The sequence below is a fragment of the Centrocercus urophasianus genome, unplaced genomic scaffold (genome assembly GCF_019232065.1).
Source record: "Centrocercus urophasianus isolate 14NV4802_14NV808 unplaced genomic scaffold, USGS_Curo_1.0 seq_59, whole genome shotgun sequence".
Classification (NCBI taxonomy): Eukaryota; Metazoa; Chordata; class Aves; order Galliformes; family Phasianidae; genus Centrocercus; species Centrocercus urophasianus.
The window spans coordinates 257900-279762 of record NW_024885188.1 but is presented as its reverse complement, the minus strand read 5'-3'; the positions used below and the strand labels follow the sequence as shown (position 1 = coordinate 279762).

The following is a 21863-nucleotide window of genomic DNA, read 5'->3' as shown; positions in this document are numbered from 1 at the left end:
TGTTGCTGAAGGCCTCACCTGACTGGGAAACCCCTCTGACTGCTTTGTCATTGTCCAGGAAGGGAAAGAGAAAGAGGAATAATGAGGAGATAGTATTTATAAGGCCAAGAAATGGTGATAGGGAAGCGGTGTGAGGGACACGGTCTCAAAATGGTTGATAAGGAGCAGGAGAGACCATGAACAGAGCCCCCAACAACTCCCAGCAATTCCTAAGGCATTAAGGGAGGTGGGGATGGCTCACAGCAGGTTTGCTTTGAGGTGTTCTTGTCTTCAATCTCAGCGCTACACCTTGCATGTGGTTATTCACGTTTACTTGAGAAGCTGCACCCATTGCTTTTCCCTCTACTACAGCTCCCATAACGGCAGCGTAGGCGCTGCACCCAGGTCTGCAGTTGCACTGCCCTGTGCCACTCTCAGTACCTCCTAGGGATGGTCTCAGCTCCATTGGCAGAGCTGTGTAAGCTCCTTGGCCTGGTGCTCTGACTTTTTCACTTTTCCACAAACGATTTCCATGAGCTACTCATGGCTAAGCCAAGCAGACTTTTGTATGTACACCAGGGGAACCCATGCTGTATGCAGTTCCTTTGCACATACTTCTGTCTCTTCTCTTGAACCCCCGTGAGTTTCCAGATGTCTGAAAACCTAAAAAAAAGTGCACTGATTCATGGCAGATCTTGTGCCCACCACAGAGATGATGTTCCCACAGAAAGGGATAATGTTGAGTTGCCGTGATGAATAATGTTCCCATACAGTGCAGGCTGTGGTACTCAGCTTGTTACAGGCATCAGGGCGCACTGTACCCCTGAGATACTCAGAGCCACGAGTGCAGACTCTGGCAGACACCAGCAGGCAACTCCATCTCAGACTTGTTCCTGTCCCATAACAATATGTAGGCCAGACTCCATCTCCTGCTCCTAGTAAAGCAATTGGTTCTGAATCAGAGACAAATTCAGAATCAGAGACAACCAACAAATCTGTGGCTGTGTTCCCTACCTCTGTGCACTGTGTAATCTCCTGTGGAATTTTACTTCCTTTCTCACCTGCAGTGTTATCTGACGTGCTGAGATCCTTGTGTCCTGTTCCCTTATCAGCTGTAATGGGCAGAATAGAATCGTGCTGGCTTTGTGCTTGCCCCTCCAGCGTGTGGGTGGTCCTGCAGAGGTCACAGAGGGACTTCAGGGACCCACTGTTCTTTCCATCCACCCCTGCCTCTGCCCAAGGCAGCTCCAGATGGGTTTTCAATTAGCTCTGGACTTCATTTCTGAGAGAGATTATTATGAATTGCAGCAAAGACAGCTGAATTTAATAAACATTTGTCCAGATGAGTAAGGGCTTTACCATTCCCTCCATTAAACAAACTAGTGTGACCTCCCTGCCTTGTCAAACCTGTCAGCAAACGTCTGTCTGTAGGAAAGACGTTGCATTCTCCAAATCACTTTTTGCTCATTAGCTGGCTGGCTGTCACCTTGTATCACTGACTTTATGACAGCAATCATCCCACAAAAGAACAGAAGGGTTGGGTGGGGTCTCTCCTTTCTAATACCCAAAGGATTTATTACAAGCTAGGATGGTCAGATTTAGAAATCCATCTAAGCTCTGTCCTAAGCGACTCATTAAGCTGAACTCACACCAGCAGTTTGAGGTGCAGAGGTTCATGCAGATTTTCCAAATGGTCCCACTCCTCTTCCCTAGTTTGTTCAGAGTGTAGCAGCTTTTTGGACTATGTGTGGTGTTAAGTCACCTGTCAAGGTGCTGTGGAAGCACAACCTTCTTCTGCACTCAAGCAGCTGCTGCCAAAACCTGCAAAGGCATGGGCACTGCTCTGGCACTCTTATCACCTGCCACAGTTCAAGGACTGGAATGGCTCAAACATCATATAGTTTCATTAGGATTAGCAGCTAATCCTGCGTTGCATTCAATTCCCTTGCTCAAATTTCCCTTCTCCGAGTCTGTTTGTCCTTCTGCAAGTCTTTCGTGGATAATGTTTGTGATTAGAGAAATGGTTAATGTTGAGCTCAGTGCTGCAGAGTGGCTAAGGAAGGACCTGCTGGTTTAGTCACCCTGGCTTTAAATGGGGTCACTGTCCTCTGCAAGTCCCTGAGTTGTGATTAGGGAAGAGATGTAACCACAGGCCACAGATCAAACAGTTCTATGCAATTAATTTCAATTATATTTCAGGAAAACGTCAGCCTGCTGGCTAATGTCAGTCGAGAGGCACAAACAACAGATCAGACCAGACTTTTCCCCCTCATTAATTTGCTTGAAAAACAAGGACAGGAGAAGAATGAGTGGAAGATTCCAGGTTTTCCTGCAGGGCTTGGTGCCAGACAAGGCCTGCTAGACACGTGAAAGACCCTCAGTCTCCTGGGTCCTGTCCAGAAGCCACACACACTGAACACCAGTGCCAGGCTTGGTGTCTGTGGCTTTGGCTGGGCTCACAGACTTTGACCATCATCCAGGGCTTGTTCTCAGGCCAGGCGGTGGGAACTGACCCATGACCTGGAACAGGCATCCACTGGGAATGGGAGGCGATCCGACTGGAGGGCTGTGAGGTTGGAAACAGCTGCTGCTGGTTTGAGAGAGGTGCTGGGACCTGGCAGGAGGCAGAGGACACGGCGTGTGCCAGTACAGCCATGGTGGGAAGGAGGGGGAGGGCCGTGGTGGAGAAGTGCAGGCCCACACTGGATCGCGGTGGCTGTGGAAAGGTAATAGCTTAGCACAACACTGGGGATCACTGGCTAATGCTGGAATGGTTGTACTCTCCTCCCTAGCATCACCAGCAGTGTAGGAAATGCTGATCACTTTGGTCTGCCAGCTCTGTCCTGCAACAAGTAGGAGAAGGGAGTGTGGTAGTCAAACATACAGCAGGAATGGTTGGGGAGCCCTCATAATAGTAGCACGCTGTTCTGGATTGTTCTTATCATAGTAAAGTAATTCTACTGGCAGAGGAGGGTGCATCATGCTGGTGACAGCAAAGTGAAAGACAAGCCATGTTCCAGACAACTGTACATATTTTTATGAGGAGGGCATCCAGGCTCTCGTTCATTGCTGGAAAAAATACATGGCTATTGGTGGTGACTGTTGAAAAATAATCCTTTGTAGCTGAGAATTTGCACAGTCGAATAGTGTTGTTGTCGTTCCTATTGAAAGAAATAGGCATTACTTTCAGAGTGACCTACACGTGTCCTTTTCCAGAGGTTACAACCACTAAGCTACATCACAAGGCTCTCTCTTCCCAGAGAGTGTTTCTCCGGATGAATTTGCCTCCTGCTCTGTGCCATTGCCAAAGGAGGAGAGTGTTACTCAGGCCATGCATGAGACTGGTGCACAAGGCTCATTAAAAAGGCTATTCATTGTAGCTGCTATCTTGGCTCGTCTGAGTTGACCAGAGGGTTTAAAGGATGCTGTAAGCAAAATCAAGTGTTTGGCCCTCTAGGTTTACTAAAGAGCCTTGTCTCCTTGTGTACCTCAGGCACTATAATCAATTAGTTGGTGTTTTCTGCATCCTGTTCCTATCAGGTCGTGATTCTTCTGAATTGATTCTAATTCGTGTCCTGAAGCCAAACAGGTTTTGCCTTTATATTTCTGCCTGCTGCTGTAACTAGATATTGACTAACTCTCATTCTGCTATTTCATCTGATTTGGTAATACTTTAATTGCATTAAGGATGTTTCCAAATACATTGACTTCCATTTTCACCAAGCCTGCTTTATTCCTGGAGTTCACTGGAGGTCTGAATTTCTTTTGATACAGTATTTGAGCCAGAAAATGGTAAGGAGAGGCTTTGTCCCAGTGCTTGCTTAGAGGTGTTGAGAAGGCTCTGAAGGGTTCCTCAAACACTGTTTGTGGGGCACTTCTTAGACCACAGCCTAGAAACTCAAATGTGTGTTAAAATCAAATGATGAGATGAAGTGGAGGTGCTCATCTATTTTCTTGTAAGTGAATTCAGCCAAAATCTGCTGGGTCAGCTTGTTTTTCCTGCAGGGTTCAGGGCAACAGCCAATGGAGAAAATCCAATGGAAAGGGGTTTGCTCACTTACTGGTTCTTGGTCAGGCTGCTTATAGTATATAGGAAGCTAAATGGAAATGTGAGATCCAAAGCTTGCCCCACAGTCTCAGTGTGCTCTAGATGAAGGTGGTGGAGAACATCAGAATCTGGTAGGATGAGGAAGAACAGAAGTTCAGATTTGGATATTAGATAGCAGGGAAACACACCAATGGAAACAGTCCCTTGTGACCTGAGAGTACGGTGAAGTCACCCTCTAAATTGTCTCCTTCTCCTCTTTCTTCTCTGCAGACCAACGGGTTGGGACATGTTTCTCTGCTTTGATTGGGGGCCGCTGTGCTGGGGACCTCCCTGGTCAATACACCAAGATGCAGTGCTGCTGTGACTCAGGGCGTTGCTGGGCCATTGGTCAAACTCCAGAAATGTGCCCTGTCCGGGGCTCCGGTAAGTGCAACACAAAGGATCTCCACCTGCTGCTGGGCCAACTTGTGGCTCTGCTATCTTGGTGACACCCCAGGGATGCACAGACATGGTGAATTGTCATCATGACACCCAGAGAAATTTCACATGGGAATGAATGGATCTTATGCCTGGCGTTCATTTGAAGGTGAGCCAGGTGAGTTCAGCCAAGGCAAGAGTTTATCCCCTTCCTCTTCCCCCTTTGCTATCTGTGGCTTTCACCATGACACCACAACCAATTGGGCCAAACAACAGTGAGGTCAGGCATTGGGAGGCAATCAGAAGGCACTACACTCTAGCCATCCATATATCTCTGCCTTTTTTCCTTTATCACTGGCAAACCCTCCTCTGAGAAGGGTAAAGATTTATGGTCCCAGACTGGCAGCCTTCTGTGTCTTGTCCTTTCCTCCTTGAAAGGAACTCCTGGTACCAGCTCCCCAACACGCCACAGGAATCCAAACGCCCTGCAAGCTGTATCTTATCATTTTTTCTAGTGTGTTGGGCATTACAGCCCTCCTCACCAACCTGCTGTGTTCCCATTAGCACCCACCCTGTCTGCTGTGTGTCTCTCCATCCCTCTACTTCTGTTCTCTGCACTCTGGCAGAGGCAGGAAGGGTTTTATTGCTCTCTTGGACAAGCACTAAGGCAGCTGCTTTGTTTCAGATGAGTACCGCAGGCTTTGCATCGAAGGACTCCCAGTTGTGCCAGGGTTCCCTGGGAGCTTTCCAGGAATTCCTGGATTTGGGCCCAATGGTGTTGGGCCAGGACTCAACGGGCCCGGAGGCATCGGACCAAATGGGGCAAATGGACAAGGTGGAATCCCAGGCCTGCCTGGAATGGGCCCGGGAAGTTCAAGCATTGGTAATTAAAATTACTGTCTTACTGTGCTGACCTGGTTTGGCTGCCTGTGTCAGAACATACGCAGCATGTCTGCCTGTGTGCCAGCCGTGTACACATGAGCAGAGCACTAGTGCTGTTAGCCAGATACAAGGTTTATTTTGACACTGAGGGAGTGATGGGATGTGACACTAATGCTGTGCAGAATACTGAGCCCAGAAGGAGATCAAACAGTGTCTCCTGGCAGAGCAAGGAAGCTGAAGCTGGCTCCAGTGCGGAATAGCTTTCTAATTACCAAACAGGAATGATGCTCTCACATCACTCCCACCCTCTCTGCTTCCCCTAAACAAGCTGTTTTTCCCACTGTGTCAGACACTCTTTTTATACACATCTCTATTTAGCTTTTTGCCAATAACTGAGGCTTGTAAAAGTGCACTGCATGTCAGTAAATATTAATCCCCTTCGTGCTTGCTGTGCAATCCTAAGCATGCCTTAGGGTGGGGGTACACTGGGTATCACAGTGCCCACAGAGAGTTCTGACGCAGCTGGGTTTGTGCCTGCAGCACTTAGTGATCCTGCTCCAATGAGAAAATAAAAGGAAGGGAGCTGTAATTCTCTGTCTGATGCCACTTCTGTGCTTTCCAGGAACGGCGACTTTAAACCAGACCATTGACATATGCAAGCATTTCACTAATCTGTGCCTGAACGGGCGCTGTATCCCCACCCCATCCAGCTACCGCTGTGAGTGCAACATGGGCTACAAGCAGGATGTGCGTGGAGAGTGCATCGGTGAGTGGGATTTGCTGGATACATACAAGCTCCCAGAGCGCCCCAGCACCATGCCTGTTCCTGATACCACCTCGAGCTGCTGACCCAACAGTTCCTATTCTGGACTGTTCCTCACAAGAGGCTGCATTGGGCTCATGTCAGTTAATGAAGCTGGAAGAAGGTGGGAAGTATTTATCTGTCCAGCAAGGATGGCAGCGTTCCTCTGGTAGCCATAACCTTGCTATTGGTGTAGCTGCTTGACAGTGCTTGAACATCATCCCAATGTAGAGCAAATCTGTGTTCCCTCTGCTTTGCTCAGTGGGCAGAGCTTCCAGAAAGAAATGCAAGAGGATAGGTTGTCCAGTATCCTGACTGCAGATCCCTTTCTCTAACTGCACTCTTTTTACATAATTGTGTACTCAGGCCTGATTGGCCTTATCCTCCCAGCAGCTCCAGGTCTGGGCTCCCCAGCAGTCTGACTGCTTTCTCCCTTGCTGGCCATACTGTTGATGGGCACAGCAGCTCACAGAAGCTAGACTTTCCTGGAAGCTCTGTGTGAGTTCCTTGCATGATGGTGACTCACAGACTTATACTTTTCTCCTTACAGATGTAGATGAGTGCTCCAGCAGCCCCTGCGTGCATGGTGACTGTGTGAACACACCTGGCTCCTATCACTGCAAGTGCCATGAAGGTTTCCAGAGCACCCCAACAAAGCAGGCTTGCATCGGTATGTTTTTTCAGTGTGCTGCACCAGTGTCAGCAGGATTATCAGGGAGTTAGGTATGAAAAGAGAATTTAAGGGGAAAAGCAGTGACATTCCCAGCACCTAACAACTTCTCAGCCAGGTATGTGATGGCATCCAGGTCAACTCAGCTGGGTTTTCAGTGGTGTCTCACAGTCTGTCTGGGAGAAAGTTTCCTCTGCCTTTATCTACCATAGAATTGGCTAACAGCAATCCAGGAACTTGTGGAGTTCTTTTAAAGAGATTAATTCTACTTTGAGATGATGTTTTCTTTTGATAAAAAGCTAGGATTTTGAGTAATTTCTGTATTAATGTAGAAGTAGTGGTTTCTGGCGAAGATCTGTCAGTGTCTTGCAGCAGAGTGGCACTCCAGGTGAGGTGCTGTAAAAGAATTATGGGAAGATAATGTCCCATGAGAAAAAAAGAAGTGACAAATTACCCTCTTAATGGCTGACCTTTGTTTTTTTTTATTTTGTAGTCAATGGTTGGTCCACTTTTTTCTTAACTTAGCACAGTGCACAGAGCAGGAATTTCTTACCCTGGCTTCCTCTCAATTACAAGGCTTTTTGTTTGGCTTTTTTTGTAGTCTGTTTCTTGTGCAGCATTACATAGATGGGCTCATATTGCAAGGAGAAGCCGCAGGGTGAGGCTAGGAGAAATGTGTGAAGTGGAATACTAACAATAGGTCTTAGTAGGGTTTTCAGGAGATCACGTTATCTCCCTCCAGGGGCATGATATCAAATGTTTCTGATAAAGGGATTTCCAGAGGAACTCCCAATGGCCTGACAATGTGAAAGCCTTTCCCTGATTTCCAATCTAAATCTGTTAGTTGAAAATTAAGCTGAATTCTTCCTGGATCTTTCGTCCTGGCCACAAAAATGAGCTCATCGCTGTCTCTTTTTCAGAATGTTTTTATGTGCTGGGAAACTGCAACCTGCAGCCCCTCTGATACCATCTCCTGTCTAGACAGCCTCTCAGTCTCATAAATAATCGCAGAATGGTTGAGTTTAATGTTTCTGATCGTGTCATCATCCTTGTTTTTACGTTGTCAACTTTTTCAATTTTGTTATTATCTTTTCTTAATGCATGGTGCTAAAATTGGATGTAGTTCTCTACCTGTGACCTCCCTAGTTGTCAGGAGAAGAAACTATCCCACGCAGCTTACACAGTGCTGTTCTGTTGGTGTAGCCCAAAGGAGGTTTCCTTTTGTTTCCAGCCATCCCATTTCATCTGTGATTCAGATCCTTTTCTGCCAGGTAACTTCTCCACCTATATCAGGGGTCTACAAAGAGTCTGTATCTCCTGTTGCTATGGGGACTCTTGACTTCCTGTAATTTGCTCATAGAAGGGATCACCCTTTCTTTCCCAGCTTTTGAGAAAGGATCAGCAGCAGTCCACTACCTGAGATATCCTCTTTGTCTTTCATCTTTAGCCATAGGCATTCATATCCTGTCTCCCTGAGAGAGTGCACACCGTGTCCTTGATCTGTGACACAGCACCTTCCCTGCTGCCATCCTTCAGTGAACCACATTGTATCCAACCTCCTGTCCAACTTCTGTACCCCAGCTTCTAACCAAGGATGTTAGGTTGGGTGTTAGGAAGAGTTGCTTCGCCAAGCAAGTGGTTGGGCATGGAACAAGCTCCCTGGGGCAGGGTCATGGCCTCTGGAGTTCAGGAAGCATTTGGACAACATACTCAGAAGTATGGTCTCACTTGCAGGGAATCCTATGTGGAGCCAGCAGCTGGACTCAGTGATCCTTATGGATCTTTTCCAGCTTGGAATATTCTGATCTATTTTCTTCTGCCTGCTGTTTCTTTTGCTGAGACATTGGGACCACATCTCTAAGGCAGTTAGTAGTGGTTTGGAGTCCATGGGTTTGAATGGATTTCTTGATGCTACCATGGACTTAAACAGACCTAGGGTAGTTTCAGATATAAGGAAGGCCTGGGGACATAATGTTGATAGAGACATCATGGAAAGCCAGAAGTCCCAGAGACCAACTCCCAAACATAGTGCTACTGCCAGAGCATGCAGAGAGCTTTCTTTACATCTTCACCTTCTGCAGTTTGTACATAGTGGAAGTGTGTGATCCTGGAGAGGCTGAGAGCATTTTTCTGGTTTTCTCATGGAGCCCATAAGTCTGGAACTGCTCCATAATCCACCTGCCATTAATTTCCTATGTTTATTTCCTTACCAGATATTGATGAGTGCATCATGAATGGAGTGATGTGTAGGAATGGACGCTGTGTTAATACTGATGGCAGCTTCCAGTGTATCTGCAATGCTGGCTTTGAAATCACCCCTGATGGCAAGAATTGTGTTGGTAAGCTATTTTCTGATATGCTGTCATTCATCACCTGGGAAGGCTGAGCTGAAACTAGGTCCTCCATGGGGACTGGTGTTTACTTCAATCTGAGCTGCACTTCATAGCATCATTGAATCATAGAATGGCTTGGGTTGGAAGGAACCCCAAGGATCATCAGGTTCCTCCTGGGTAGATGCTGCCCTGACAGTGTGAATCTTGAAAGAAGAGATGTACCAAACGACGAAAGCGTTTTTATAAGGATGCTCCTGGAGTGTTCCTTTGGGTTTTTTGAGATCCAGGAGCTTGAGTGGGGATGGGTATGCAAGAAAGACATTCTCCATCACCTTGAGAGCTGCTGCCTCCAGCAGCTAATGTACAAGTCCTACCACGAGCTGGATCACTGAGGTGCTAAAGTGGTAGGGATGCATCTGGACAGCTCTTAGCAGAAGTAGCAGTGGGAACTCTGCCTTGATGATTAACAACTTTTGCCATAAGAAGCAATTTGACTACAGGATGGGTGACGGAAGTGTCTGTGCACAGGAGAGTCCTGCTGCAGCTCTCAGACTCTGCTCATGTTTTCTGCTTGTCTTCTCCAGATCATGATGAATGTGCCACAACTAACATGTGCCTCAATGGGATGTGTATCAACGAGGATGGCAGCTTCAAATGTATCTGCAAGCCAGGTTTTGTGCTGGCTCCCAATGGGCGCTACTGTGTTGGTGCGTATGTCTCTGAGCTTGGTCTCTGCCTTGCTCTCTTCCCACCCTGCTGTCCACGTTGCTGGGGCTTGCAGTGGGTCTGAGGCCAAAGGAAGCTGAGAAAAAGCAAAATTGTTGCTATGAATCTCCTTCTCTGCTGCCAGAAATTCCCCTCTCCAGTGGAATGGACAAGATGCAAAAAATGTTTTTGCACCTCCACTGTATCAGTGCAATTTTGAGTTTAAATTCTCTTTCCATGGAAGGTTAAGTAGATCTATGAGGCTCTCTATGGCATACGTAGTGTGAGCTGACAGCAGTCTTCTCCACATTCTCACCAGCCTCTAGAGTGTGTTCCTTGAGGATTTGTTTGTCATCTGCCAAAGACAGAGAGTTCAGGATATGAAGGCAGAGTGGAGGAAAGAAGGAGAACTTAGCACTCCTCTAATACTGCTGTGACACAGGATGAATTCTCTAGCTCACTGCTCTGTTAACGTAGGAGGGACCAGACCCTGCTGCTCTGAGAGGGACTGAGTCTCAGGAGACAACCAGCCCGCTTTTCCTTTCCTTGAACCATCAGTAGGGGACATGATGCTCCAAACTGCCCCGCAGTTTATGCAGAGTAAATCAAAGCCCCTTTCTGTGTCTTCCTGCCCCAGGTTTGCTAACAGCTGCCTTGTGGTTCTTTTTCCAGACATTGATGAATGTGAGACACCAGGAATCTGTATGAATGGCTGGTGCATTAACACAGAGGGCTCCTTCCGATGCGAATGCCTTGGAGGCCTGGCTATCGGGGTGGATGGACGGGTCTGTGTGGACACCCACATGCGCAGCACATGTTATGGAGGCATTAAAAAGGGCACGTGTGCCCGTCCCTTTCCAGGGGCTGTCACCAAGTCTGAATGCTGCTGTGCGAACCCAGATCATGGCTTTGGAGAGCCCTGCCAACCCTGCCCTGCCAAAAACTCTGGTAAGCTCCTTTTCCCATATGAGTTTGCAAAAAGACAGGAATGTGCTCGGAGACATTGAGTATGTGATGGGTTGTCAGTGAGATGCCCTAGAGAGCCTGGCAGTGGTATGGTAAAGACATGGGCAGGGAGAAAGGGACAACACCTTGCAGTCAGCACATTTAGGTAGGATCGAAAGCAAACTTTACATTGATGTCATTGCAGGGATTCTCACAGTTTTGGATTCCTAATTATTCCTAGAAGAGTATCAGATCTAAAATACATATTGCATAAGCGTAAACAAACTGTTTGGAAGCCCACAAATGATATTGTAACAAGCAAACTATAAATTCAGTGTTACTCAGCATTAATTTAACTGTACTTAAATTGTCCAGAAAAGCTGATGACTCTACTGTGCTTTCTACGTAGCTGAATTCCAGGCACTCTGCAGCAGTGGCATTGGAATAACAGCTGATGGCAGAGGTACGTGCATCCCACATGCTATACTCTAAATAGACACATCTGAAGTCACTCTCAGGTCTTTCTTTCAGCTGCTTTTAGCTGAGTGTGCATTCATCTGTGTGACTGTGGGAGCATGTGTCATGAGAGACTTAATGCTGTGGAGGAGAGTTAAAACGTTGTGCATGTGTGTGTGAGAGCTGCTGGTGAGTAAGTGCAGAGGAGGTTGCATAGCCAGGGTGGGTGTAAGTGCATGCAAGAGCATACCTCTGTGGTGAGATGTGGGCTTGGGCAGAATGGGAAAGGGGCATTCTTTGTTTTTTCTCCTCCCTGCAGCACCATGAGTTAATGTTAAGTAAACATAGTATCATAGAATTGTTTTGAGTTGAAAGGGACCCTCATCTTGTCCAACTGCCCTGCAGTGAACAGGGACACTACAGCTCCATCAGGGTGCAGCTGTTCCAGTGCCTCACCACTCTTATTGTAAAAAAACTTCTTTCTTATATCCAATCTAAATCTCCCTTCTTTTAGTTTGAAACCATTTCCCTTTGTTCCATCAGTTTGAAACCATATTAAACATCCCTGAGGACTGGGTATTGAATCCAGTGGTTGATTTCTGGCACCCTTTGGGAACTACGTTACTGGGGGTGTGCACACAGAGTTTGACTTTATGCCTTGCTTTGATAGCAATAAAGAGCATGACAGTTACATCTTCTTGCTCATTTCATTCCTATGCCCTCCATCTCCTAGGCTGCAGACCAGGAGGGTTCACAGTATTCCAAGGAGTGGCAGCTGAGAATGCAAGTTGTGCTGCATGAGATGTGTTGCCGGGGGGCTGCTCTGCCAGCCCTGGGCAGTGCTTGGGTTAGCAGGAAGAGTGCAAAGCAGATGGATAACTACAGCCTTTCAAAACCTTCCAAATGGGAATGAGCCAGAGGCAAATCACTGGTGACTTCTCGGGCTTCCTTCCAGGGCACTGTTTCTTGGCCAAAATCGTTCTCAGGCTGATGATAAGCATGGATATAAGCATCCATGCAGGATGCTAGTGTCAGATATGCTCTGGTCAGCCTAGAAATGCCCACAGCCAGGATTACGTACACTCAGCATCTCTCCACAGTTGCAGCTCCCTGTGGATATAAGTGAACCCTGACTACATGGAGACTAAGACCAGCAGTGTCTGATCTCTGCGCAGTCCTGACGTTGCCTGGGCTTACCATGTGGGACCATGGCACTGTGAGGACACTGCTATACAAACAAAACTTGCTTTGTTCTGTTGGAAGACTGTTTCTTTCTATGGTGGAATCTCTTTGCCTGGCAACCGGAGCTTTGTTCATAGTGAGCAGGAGGAGCTGCCCACCTGGATGCTACCCTTCTACCTTGCTTTCTACATGTACAGGGCACACGGTTCTTTAGCAGACGCAGCACCCTCCTCTTTAGGACACAGCTCCCACTGTGGGGGGAAATAGGAGTTTGGTGATGGCAGACACCTCTGCCTCTTACTGCCAGACCCCTGCAGACCTCAGCCAGCTCACCATGCACACCAGCCTATGGTACCCTCTGCACATCACTGCAGAGCTGCCCCAGAATTTTGTAGACTGGGGCAAATTTATCCAGGGCGCTTTGGAAGTCTTTGAAACGGAAGTTTTTGTACCTTACAGGCATTGGCTCATGGCACTAGACTCACCCAGGCATAACACACCCCTCATTTCATTGCCCTACCACCACCACACACTCTTCAGAGCCCCTGGTCTTCACAGGGTGCCAAACTGCTTTCAATCAGTTCTTTGAGCAGAAGGAAAAGAAAATTTACTTTGACCTGACCAGTACATGTTCCAGCCTGACAACTTTTTGGTCAGGGAGTCTGTGCAAGTGCTCAGCTTGAGCACCATGGCTGGGCTAGGGGCTGCAAGGATTCGGTGCCACTGAAACAGCTTTGCTGTGACCATCTAGACATGGACATGACCCTTCGCTGGCCCCACTGCCCACAGGGTGCTCTCCAGAATGGCTGGGTAATGTTAGCCCCGTTTTGCCCTCAGCAGTGGACCCCTACAGTAGGGCTGTGTATGCATAAGCGGGTTGTCTATCATGCTCTGTGCTTACCCCAGTTATCCCAGCATCCTGCTAGGAGCACGTTCCAAACAGCTTCTTCCTCCCAGTTCTTCCAATGAACAGGACAGTTAAATGGTCTGACCTGAGTACCTGGGACAGTGATACTGTCAGGAGACTCAGGATCGAAACAGGGAGACCTAGGCATGCTTGGTGTGGTAATACATCTGGGTTCATCTCTACCCCTTATCCAGTTCTCTCCTCCTGAGCTCAGAGCTCTGTGCTGGGTAAGTTGTGCATCCCCAGCACTAAATCACACAGCTCCAAAGCACCAAGAGGAGAGCAGTAAGGCTTCCCAGGACCTACTGGTTTATACCAAGGGGTAGGTAGGCTAGGAATGAGGGATTTCTGCAGAGGAGTGACTCAGCTGGCCATTGGCATCAATAAACGATGAGGAATTAGAGTGTGGAAGATTTCTGTGTCTATGGTTGGCCATGATCCATCTAATTTGTCCTCTTTCACTATGCAGACATCAATGAGTGTGCCCTCAACCCTGACATCTGCCCCAACGGCATGTGTGAGAACCTGCGGGGGAGCTACCGCTGCATCTGCAACCTGGGCTACGAGTCTGACCCCACGGGCAAGAACTGCGTGGGTGAGTTTGGGGCATCCCGGGTTGGTGTGGCATGGGAAGCAGCAGTTCAGTGCTAGGAGAGAGGCAGTGCAGATGCAGCACGTGAAGCTGTGAGGCAGTCACAGACCTTCACAGCACAGCTGTGCAGGATCTTAAGGCAGTACAGCAGCTGATGCCCTGCAACATCCCTACCTTGTCCCAGTGGAAAAGGACAAGGAACTACATGGGAAGTTGGTGTGTGGGATTTAACACACTTTTCACGTTGCATTGCTGTAAGGATAGAAATGCATCTCCTCCTCACTGTCTCCCTAAACCTTGCTCTAGGATTGCTCAGGAGGGGCTGGCCCCTCTACAACACAATTCAGGCCACCCCAAGTCTGATTGAGGAACACCATATCACCTGCTGTCTACCCTCCATTGACTGGATAAGGAGCTTGGATAGAAGGGAGGGGTAGGTGACCTAAATCACAGGAGTTCTGGTGGAGGAGTCCTCCAAAGTGACCTATTTCAGCCTCCTCCTTGGAGCAAAACTGTCACCAGCACCTGGTGATGATATCCAGGTATCAGACCTGGAAGCACCAGATCCCAAGAGAGACAAGGGGAGTGAGCTGTAGGAAAGATGCTGGGCTGTGTGTGGTGGACTGACCTACCTTAGAAATGCCACCCAACTCAGCTAAGTCCCTAAAGAGGTGCATCTCACTGCATAGTGTTGTTGCAGACCACTGAAAGCAGTCAGTGTGTGGAAGATGATTGTTTTGTCTCATCTTCCTTCAGTATTTGTCTGTAGACCTGTGTGTATTCACTCACATACTTTATGTCCTATACAGTGTTATCTGGGCATTTCTCTGCCTCTCAAACTGCCAGAGCGCTGCAGGAGGGCGCATGCTGGTGTTGTAGCTCAGAAATCCTGTCTCTGTGCCCACAGATGTTGATGAATGCACCGTCAACCGTTTGCTGTGTGACAACGGGCTGTGCCGCAACACCCCTGGCAGCTACACCTGCACCTGCCCCAAGGGCTTTGTCTTCAGGACTGAGACAGATACCTGTGAAGGTAATGTGACCTTAAGGCAACAGAGAGCATCTGTATAAAGGATGAACTGTGTCTTGTGATCCTGCCTAAAAGGAGCTCAAGGTTCAGTGTGGCTTTGGTTCTCTTTTAACCACAGTGGTTTGAACTGGAGCAGATCCAGGCTTTGGGATGTTTTATTTTTATAGGGGGGTGAATCTCACTCTCATTTCAAAATAGAGGACATCCAAACCCAAAACATCCTGGCCTTTTGGTGACAGAAAACTAGAACAGTTTCCTCTAGGCTTCCCGAATTGTAGCTGAAGCCTAACCAAAATTACAAGTTTTGGGGGTTTAATTGAAACCTTACAGCATGGAGTGTGAGAGATTTGTTTCCCAGCCACAAAGCCCCAAAACAGTGGCACTTTATCCATGTGTTTAGACGAAACCTTCATTGTCTGTGACAAATGGCAAGTGCTGCATAAACTCACGTAGCTTATGAAGGCCATGCTCAGTGCTGTGACTGCTCCACCTTAGCCAGGAGCAGCCTGAGCAAGTGAGTCCATCATTCCCCCATAGTTTTCATCATCAACCTCAGTGCATCCATTCCCTCAACCCTGAAGCAGCTCGCTGTAGTGCTGTGTGCTGTCAGTGCCTGTTCTCCTTGAGATGATGCATGCTTGAGTTGTACATGCAGAATTTGAATAGCCTGGGCTGGTGATCCTCTGCACAGTGAAAATCCCCCTTCTTCATTTTCTTTGCCTCCCGTCTCTCCAAGTACCTGGCCCAGAAGTCTGGGTCCCATGGCACTTACCACAGTGACAGTCCCTTTCTTTCTGCAGATATCAATGAATGCACCTCTAACCCTTGTGTGAACGGTGTCTGCAGGAACAATGCTGGCTCCTTTGCTTGTGAGTGCTCCCCAGGCAGCAAGCTGGATCCCAGTGGCACCATTTGTGTGGGTAAGGATGTTGTCTTCTGGAGGCAGATCTGGGACACTGCCCTGCCCTGCATCACCCTTTGCAATCCTAGCTTAGGAATGGGGATCTATTGAGGTTTTCTTTTTCTCACCTTGCATTTATTTGCTTGTTGGTAACAATGAACATCTCTGTCATGCGTCCAGGAAGCCTGAAAAGCTGCAGTTCTCAGCAATGCTCCGAGCACTGTCACAGAGAAATCCATAAATATACTGCAGCAAGACAAAGAGCCAACGTGGGGTTTGAGGGGACCCTACAGGGCATCAGGATGGTGGGTTCTTATTTACCAGATGGATTTGTGCTGAGATTAAGGCATGCCAGGATAAAGCACATCCCTTGTTATCAAGATGGTGAGCTGGTACTTGCTTCCTAGATGGTCAGCCCTTTGCAGAGCAATGATGTGTGGTGACCTGGGACAGCAAAGCAGAGTGACCCAAATGAGAAAGAGGCTGGAAATAGGAAAAGGGAAGGACACAGAACTGTTGAAATAGCTGTATCAGAGAGCACAGGTACGCTGTTCTGCAACAGTGGTAGGACTAGGCTCTGGGGAAGAGCTAAGTTAGGGTCCATGCTACAAAATCCTTCATCCCACAGCCTGAAAGATAAAGTGAGGCCAAAAAGCGAGTCACACACTCAGAAATAGTTTATCCTACTTGCCTCTTGTGGAAAGCTGGCTGTTGTGAAGCTGGGAAACATGGCCAAAGACCACTCTTCACTCATGCCTTGCCTTTGCCCTGCAGACAGCATGAAAGGGACTTGCTGGCTGAACATCCAGGATGGACGTTGTGAGGTGAACATCAATGGGGCCACACTGAAATCAGAGTGCTGTGCTACACTGGGAGCAGCATGGGGAAGCCCCTGCGAGCGCTGTGAGATTGGTAAGGTTCTGCTTGGCAGGAAGGCAGGCTGCAGCCCATTTCTCTGCTAACAATCCTCTTGTTTCCTGTTTTCTTGCAGATACTGCCTGTCCCCGGGGCTATGCCAGGATGAAGGGGGTTACTTGTGAAGGTAAAGTGCTGCAGGACACAGAGGACTTTTTAATTGGGAACATAGTCATTGTTTATTTGCTGGCTTTGTGCATCTTTGAGTTTGGGCACAGTCTGATGAGGACCTGTGATTTTTGTGTTATCTCTTGCTTTGGCGCCTGCCCTGAGCACTGCAGCTGGAGTATGGCCAGTGTGTAACACCAGTGTGTTCAGACACAGTACTGATGTCTGTGAGTCCTGGTGTTTCTCTGTCAGCACTATGCTAGCTGTGACCTGTGCTGTCCTCTGTCTGCTCATCTCTGACACTGTGATACAGCCTTCTTGCAAACATCTCTGTGTGTGGCTGTGCCTGGAGGGTGTTTTTCAGTGTGATGAGACACCTGTTTTTGCCAGCTGGGCAGCTCTGGGCTCTTTCTGGATCCCCAGAAGTCCCTCTATGCCGTGCTAGTTGTGACTGTGTGCCACTCTCATGCCTGCCTTTTGCTTTGCTGCCAACAGATGTGAATGAATGTGATGTTTTTCCTGGTGTCTGCCCAAATGGTCGCTGTGTGAACACAGCTGGCTCCTTCCGGTGTGAGTGTCCAGAAGGACTGACCCTCGATGGCACTGCTAGGACATGTGTGGGTAAGAACTTCATCTCACCCAGACTCCTGATCCCCATTAACTATCCCTACTTAGCCCCAACCATCCCCTATCCCACCACACTTGGTTCCCAAGACCACTGCTGTCTGAAGCATAAAATACTCATTAGAAGCTGCCAAACCCCATCAAAGCAAGTCTGCCACTGCTTCATGCCCCCATGTGCAGCCAGTAGTGCAATCACTGTTGTTAGGTAGACTTAATGGGTAACCAATTCTGTGTGCTGCATTTTCAAGGGTCCACTGCTTCTGATCATGGTTGGCTATTACAGTGATTAGACTTTAAATAGATGATGTAAAAGCATTAGTTAATGACCCTGCCCTGCAGCCTTATAGAAACTTCTGCCTGCTTTCTTGGCACACTGTGACAACCCCATGCCCTCCAGAGGCCATCTGCATTACTAGCTCCCTATGAAGAGCCAATTCTGTGCCCCAGTACCAGCAGTGACAGACCAGCCACATCCATTCTAATAATCTTTATTAGCATCCCAACAAAGGTGGCCGTATCAAAATGATCCGTATCTGGGCATTGTATGGAGGATGCATTCCAGCCCCAGTCAGAGCTATCTTAAGGACGATGCTCTGTGCCACAGAGCTTGTTCCAGAAAATGGTATCTCTGACCTTCCCAGAGATCAGGTGCTGCAGGAAGGCACTCAGCTCTGCTCTCTCACCAGATGTGCGTGTGGAACAGTGCTACATGAAGTGGGATGAAGATGAGTGCACGGAGCCTCTGCCGGGCAAATACCGGATCGACATGTGCTGCTGTTCTGTGGGCTCAGCCTGGGGCATCGATTGCGAAGAATGTCCTAAGGTTGGCTCTAATGAGTACAAGGCCATCTGCCCAAGGGGACCTGGCTTTGCCAACCGAGGGGATGTGCTTTCCGGCAGGCCCTTCTACAAAGGTAAGAAGGAAGAGAGGAGCTGCTAATTGTAGGCTGTCCACAGCCCATCTCAATTACAGCTCAAGGAAGCTGCTCTGGGACCCTAAGTTCATTGCAGGCATCCCCTCCCTGGAACACTTACTTTTTATCTTCTTGCACAGATGTGAATGAATGTAAAGTCTTCTCTGGCCTGTGCACTCATGGGACCTGTCGAAACACCATTGGCAGCTTCAGATGTATCTGTGGCAATGGCTTTGCTCTGGATGCTGAGGAAAGGAACTGCACAGGTAAGAGAAGAACAACCAGCCTCTGAACCACTCTCGTCCATCTCACTGCCGTGACTGCCTTGTGGGGTGCTCAGCGAGGTGGTACCCAGAGGATTCATGGCAATTGTTGTGTGGATGTGCAGAGAAGCCAAGGGCAGGTCACAATCAGAAGACTCCTCCATCTTGTGGGAAGAAGGATTGGTTCTGCACAGAGAATTCTTCACTGCTATCTCTCCCTTCAGGGAGCAGACATCTTTGGTCTGCCTGGGTAGATCTGCCAATCCAGGGCCATAAAATTCAACATGCAAGACAAGCAGCCCAGTGCCAGCTGTAGTGGTGCTTGTAGCCTGTTCTGCCATGACTACCTGCTCTTCATTCCCCACAGATATTGACGAGTGCCGCATCTCACCAGACCTGTGTGGTCATGGCACCTGTGTCAACACGCCGGGCAGCTTTGAGTGTGAGTGCTTCGAAGGCTATGAGAGCGGCTTCATGATGATGAAGAACTGCATGGGTAAGGGCTAATAACAGCACCCTTACTGTTTTTCAATGCAGCAGATCTGGTAAAGGTTCTCATGCCAAGCTGCTGTCTTTCTCATTCTTCTCTCTGTATCTGGACACTGCTGATTACAAAAAACAGGACCTGGGCCCACAGAGGTGCTATAAAAAGTTTGATTAGCTCTCTGTTCTTTGGTGTCAGGCCAAATCTGTACATTGCCTTCTAGAGGTATCACAGGAGTCCCCATGCTGAAGTGATACCTGGCCAAGTTGAGTTCTCTGTCTTGCCTAGATTGCAAAGATAGAACTGGGCTGAAGGGCAGCACCAGTGAGAGAGATAAAGGTCTGTGTGTGTGAGCTGAGAGAACCACAGATGTTCCTGGGATGACAGCAAAGCGTATGCAAAGTGAAGTCAGGGGTCTGTGACACAGCACCACCTCTCAGGAGCTAGAGCAAGCAAAGGGAAAGGCCACATCCCCAGCAAGCATTGGCTTGAGGTCTGGGCCCCTCAAAGAAGGAAGGCAAAAATACAAATATGTAACCTCTACCTCCTGACAGATCTTGTACCTTCTGTGGGTCAATAATCCATCAACAATTGTCCTGATGCTGACCCTGCTAGGGAACAGGAGCACCCCTGAGAGCAAGGACAGAGTACAGTGAAGTTGACAGAAACAGGGGACACAACTGGGAGCTTTCCCCCAGAGACATCTATTTATCAGGACCTTCTCAACTGGAAGCCAGAACTTCTGTCCAGCACCTGGGCTGATGGTGCCTTCTGAGCTGAGGATGAAGATTGGCCAACCAGGCCACTGGGAATAGTGTGTGGCCCAGGGTAGCATCCATGGCTCTTCTTGCCATGACATGGAGTGGGACATCATTGGTCCTGCCCTGCCATGGTGGTCCTGGCCAGAAGTGAGCCCATACCGGGAACTCAGGGAGCCAGAAAGCCAGCTTGAGTGCCTAAGCATCCATTTTTGAACCTCTTATCTAATTGGTATTTGATCAGCTGCCTTCTGATCTTGTCTGGAACCCTGTCACTAATCCAAGAGCAGAGTCCATGCCTGGTGTTTTCATTCCTATCATATGGGGATACCGCCCTTACGCTTGGGGATTAGCTCATGCTCAGTGAGCTCTGCCAGGCCAGTAGCTTGAACTTAATGGCTTTGAGCTCCAATTTTCATACATATTTGGCTTTTCCCTCCGTGTGACCACTCAGCTCTTTCTACTACTTTTCAGCCTTTTCTTACATGACCATTAATTATTGCCACTGATTGTTTACATATCCACGCTCCTAAGCATACACCCATCTCAGGCGTGAGTGATATGGTATGTTCAACTCTTTTGTTTTCATATTCCACTGCAAAATGTTTCTCAACTTGTAGATCTTCTTGTGTGGTGCAACCACAGCTGTCCTCCTGTGATTAACCTGGGTTACTTGCCTGCCCTAAATGCTGTCACAAATGCTACACTGCTCATTTTAATCCACTTATATGTAGTTCATAAATGCTCCTGTAAGCTATATTAACATCAAAATACTGCTGAAATTAGTAGACTTATTATCTCCATTCTTATATATAAATTTATCCATAGACATAAATGATACATACATGACAAATTTTGATCTTTATAGCACTGCTTCGCCTCCTTCTGTCACTGCACATCTTAGAATCGTGTGCCATTAAATCAAATGCCTTCATTAGCATCAGAACATGGAGATGTCTCCTAAGTGCCGTACATTACTCAGCAACAGATCACTCACTTGATAACTTGGGTTTCTTCCAGCTCTGAATCTTGCTGTTTCATCCAATTTTTCTGCGGTTGCTTTCTGTTGAATCTTTCCAAAATGACTGTTAACCTGATCTCACTTGTCAGTGATACATAATCAATTGCTGTTGTTTCTACACCTTTCCTTGAGATTGGAATCTGCAGCAGTTTCACAGCAGCTTCATCCCTTGAGGAATGCACTGACAGCCTCAGTGCCCAGTCCCCCACATGTAGCACATACCAAGTCCTTCATGAGAATTGCTGATAAACCAGCAGCATTCTTCTACCCCGCTCTATTTCCAGTTATCACTGTTAAGACTTCCCTGCACTTGTGCCTTTGGTCATCTTTTATCATCGGCCATTCATCTCCACCAAGTCAGCCAGACTTTGGCTGTCCTCCATCTCCTGGCATACCATGTTCCTCCTTTTATCTGACTAGCTAGACTAACTTGTTTGGATAACTTAGTCTTAATATTGTGTTTTTTCTGCTTTGGCGTGGAATTTCAAACCGTATCAATCTGTGCCATGATCCAATGCAATTTATTTTTCTTATTTAGTTCCCTGGGTTCTTTAATATGTCTCACTGCTCTGCTGTTGGAATGGATCCCTGTCTTTTCCATACAATTTGTAGCCTGGATTGCAGCATCTTGGGCTGATCACCTTTCTTCCACTTTTCTGAGCTACTGAGTGGGTCACAGTCCCCACTGATGACATTCAGTAATGAGATTTCTGATGTTATTATACAAAGGCATTGTGTTCCTTTCTTTTTACTTTCTTCCCTTCCCTTCCCTCCTTCCTTCCTTCCTTCCTTCCTTCCTTCCTTCCTTCCTTCCTTCCTTCCTTCCTTCCTTCCTCCCTTCCTCCCTTCCTCCCTTCCTCCCTTCCTCCCTTCCTCCCTTCCTCCCTTCCTCCCTTCCTCCCTTCCTCCCTTCCTCCCTTCCTCCCT

General features: G+C 47.9%; 1 protein-coding gene across 1 annotated transcript in view; it reads left to right on the top strand.

Moving 5' to 3' along the window:
* The window catches only part of FBN3 (fibrillin 3), a 126755-nt gene that overhangs the window by 78942 nt on the left and 25950 nt on the right, over positions 1-21863 (top strand). Inside the window, 17 exon segments of the mRNA XM_042836325.1 lie at positions 4298-4450; positions 5130-5327; positions 5949-6092; positions 6679-6798; positions 9012-9137; positions 9716-9838; positions 10509-10784; positions 11191-11244; positions 13796-13921; positions 14826-14951; positions 15749-15868; positions 16624-16761; positions 16841-16891; positions 17368-17493; positions 18183-18410; positions 18551-18676; positions 19041-19169. Coding sequence (XP_042692259.1) covers positions 4298-4450; positions 5130-5327; positions 5949-6092; positions 6679-6798; positions 9012-9137; positions 9716-9838; positions 10509-10784; positions 11191-11244; positions 13796-13921; positions 14826-14951; positions 15749-15868; positions 16624-16761; positions 16841-16891; positions 17368-17493; positions 18183-18410; positions 18551-18676; positions 19041-19169 — 2364 coding nt within the window.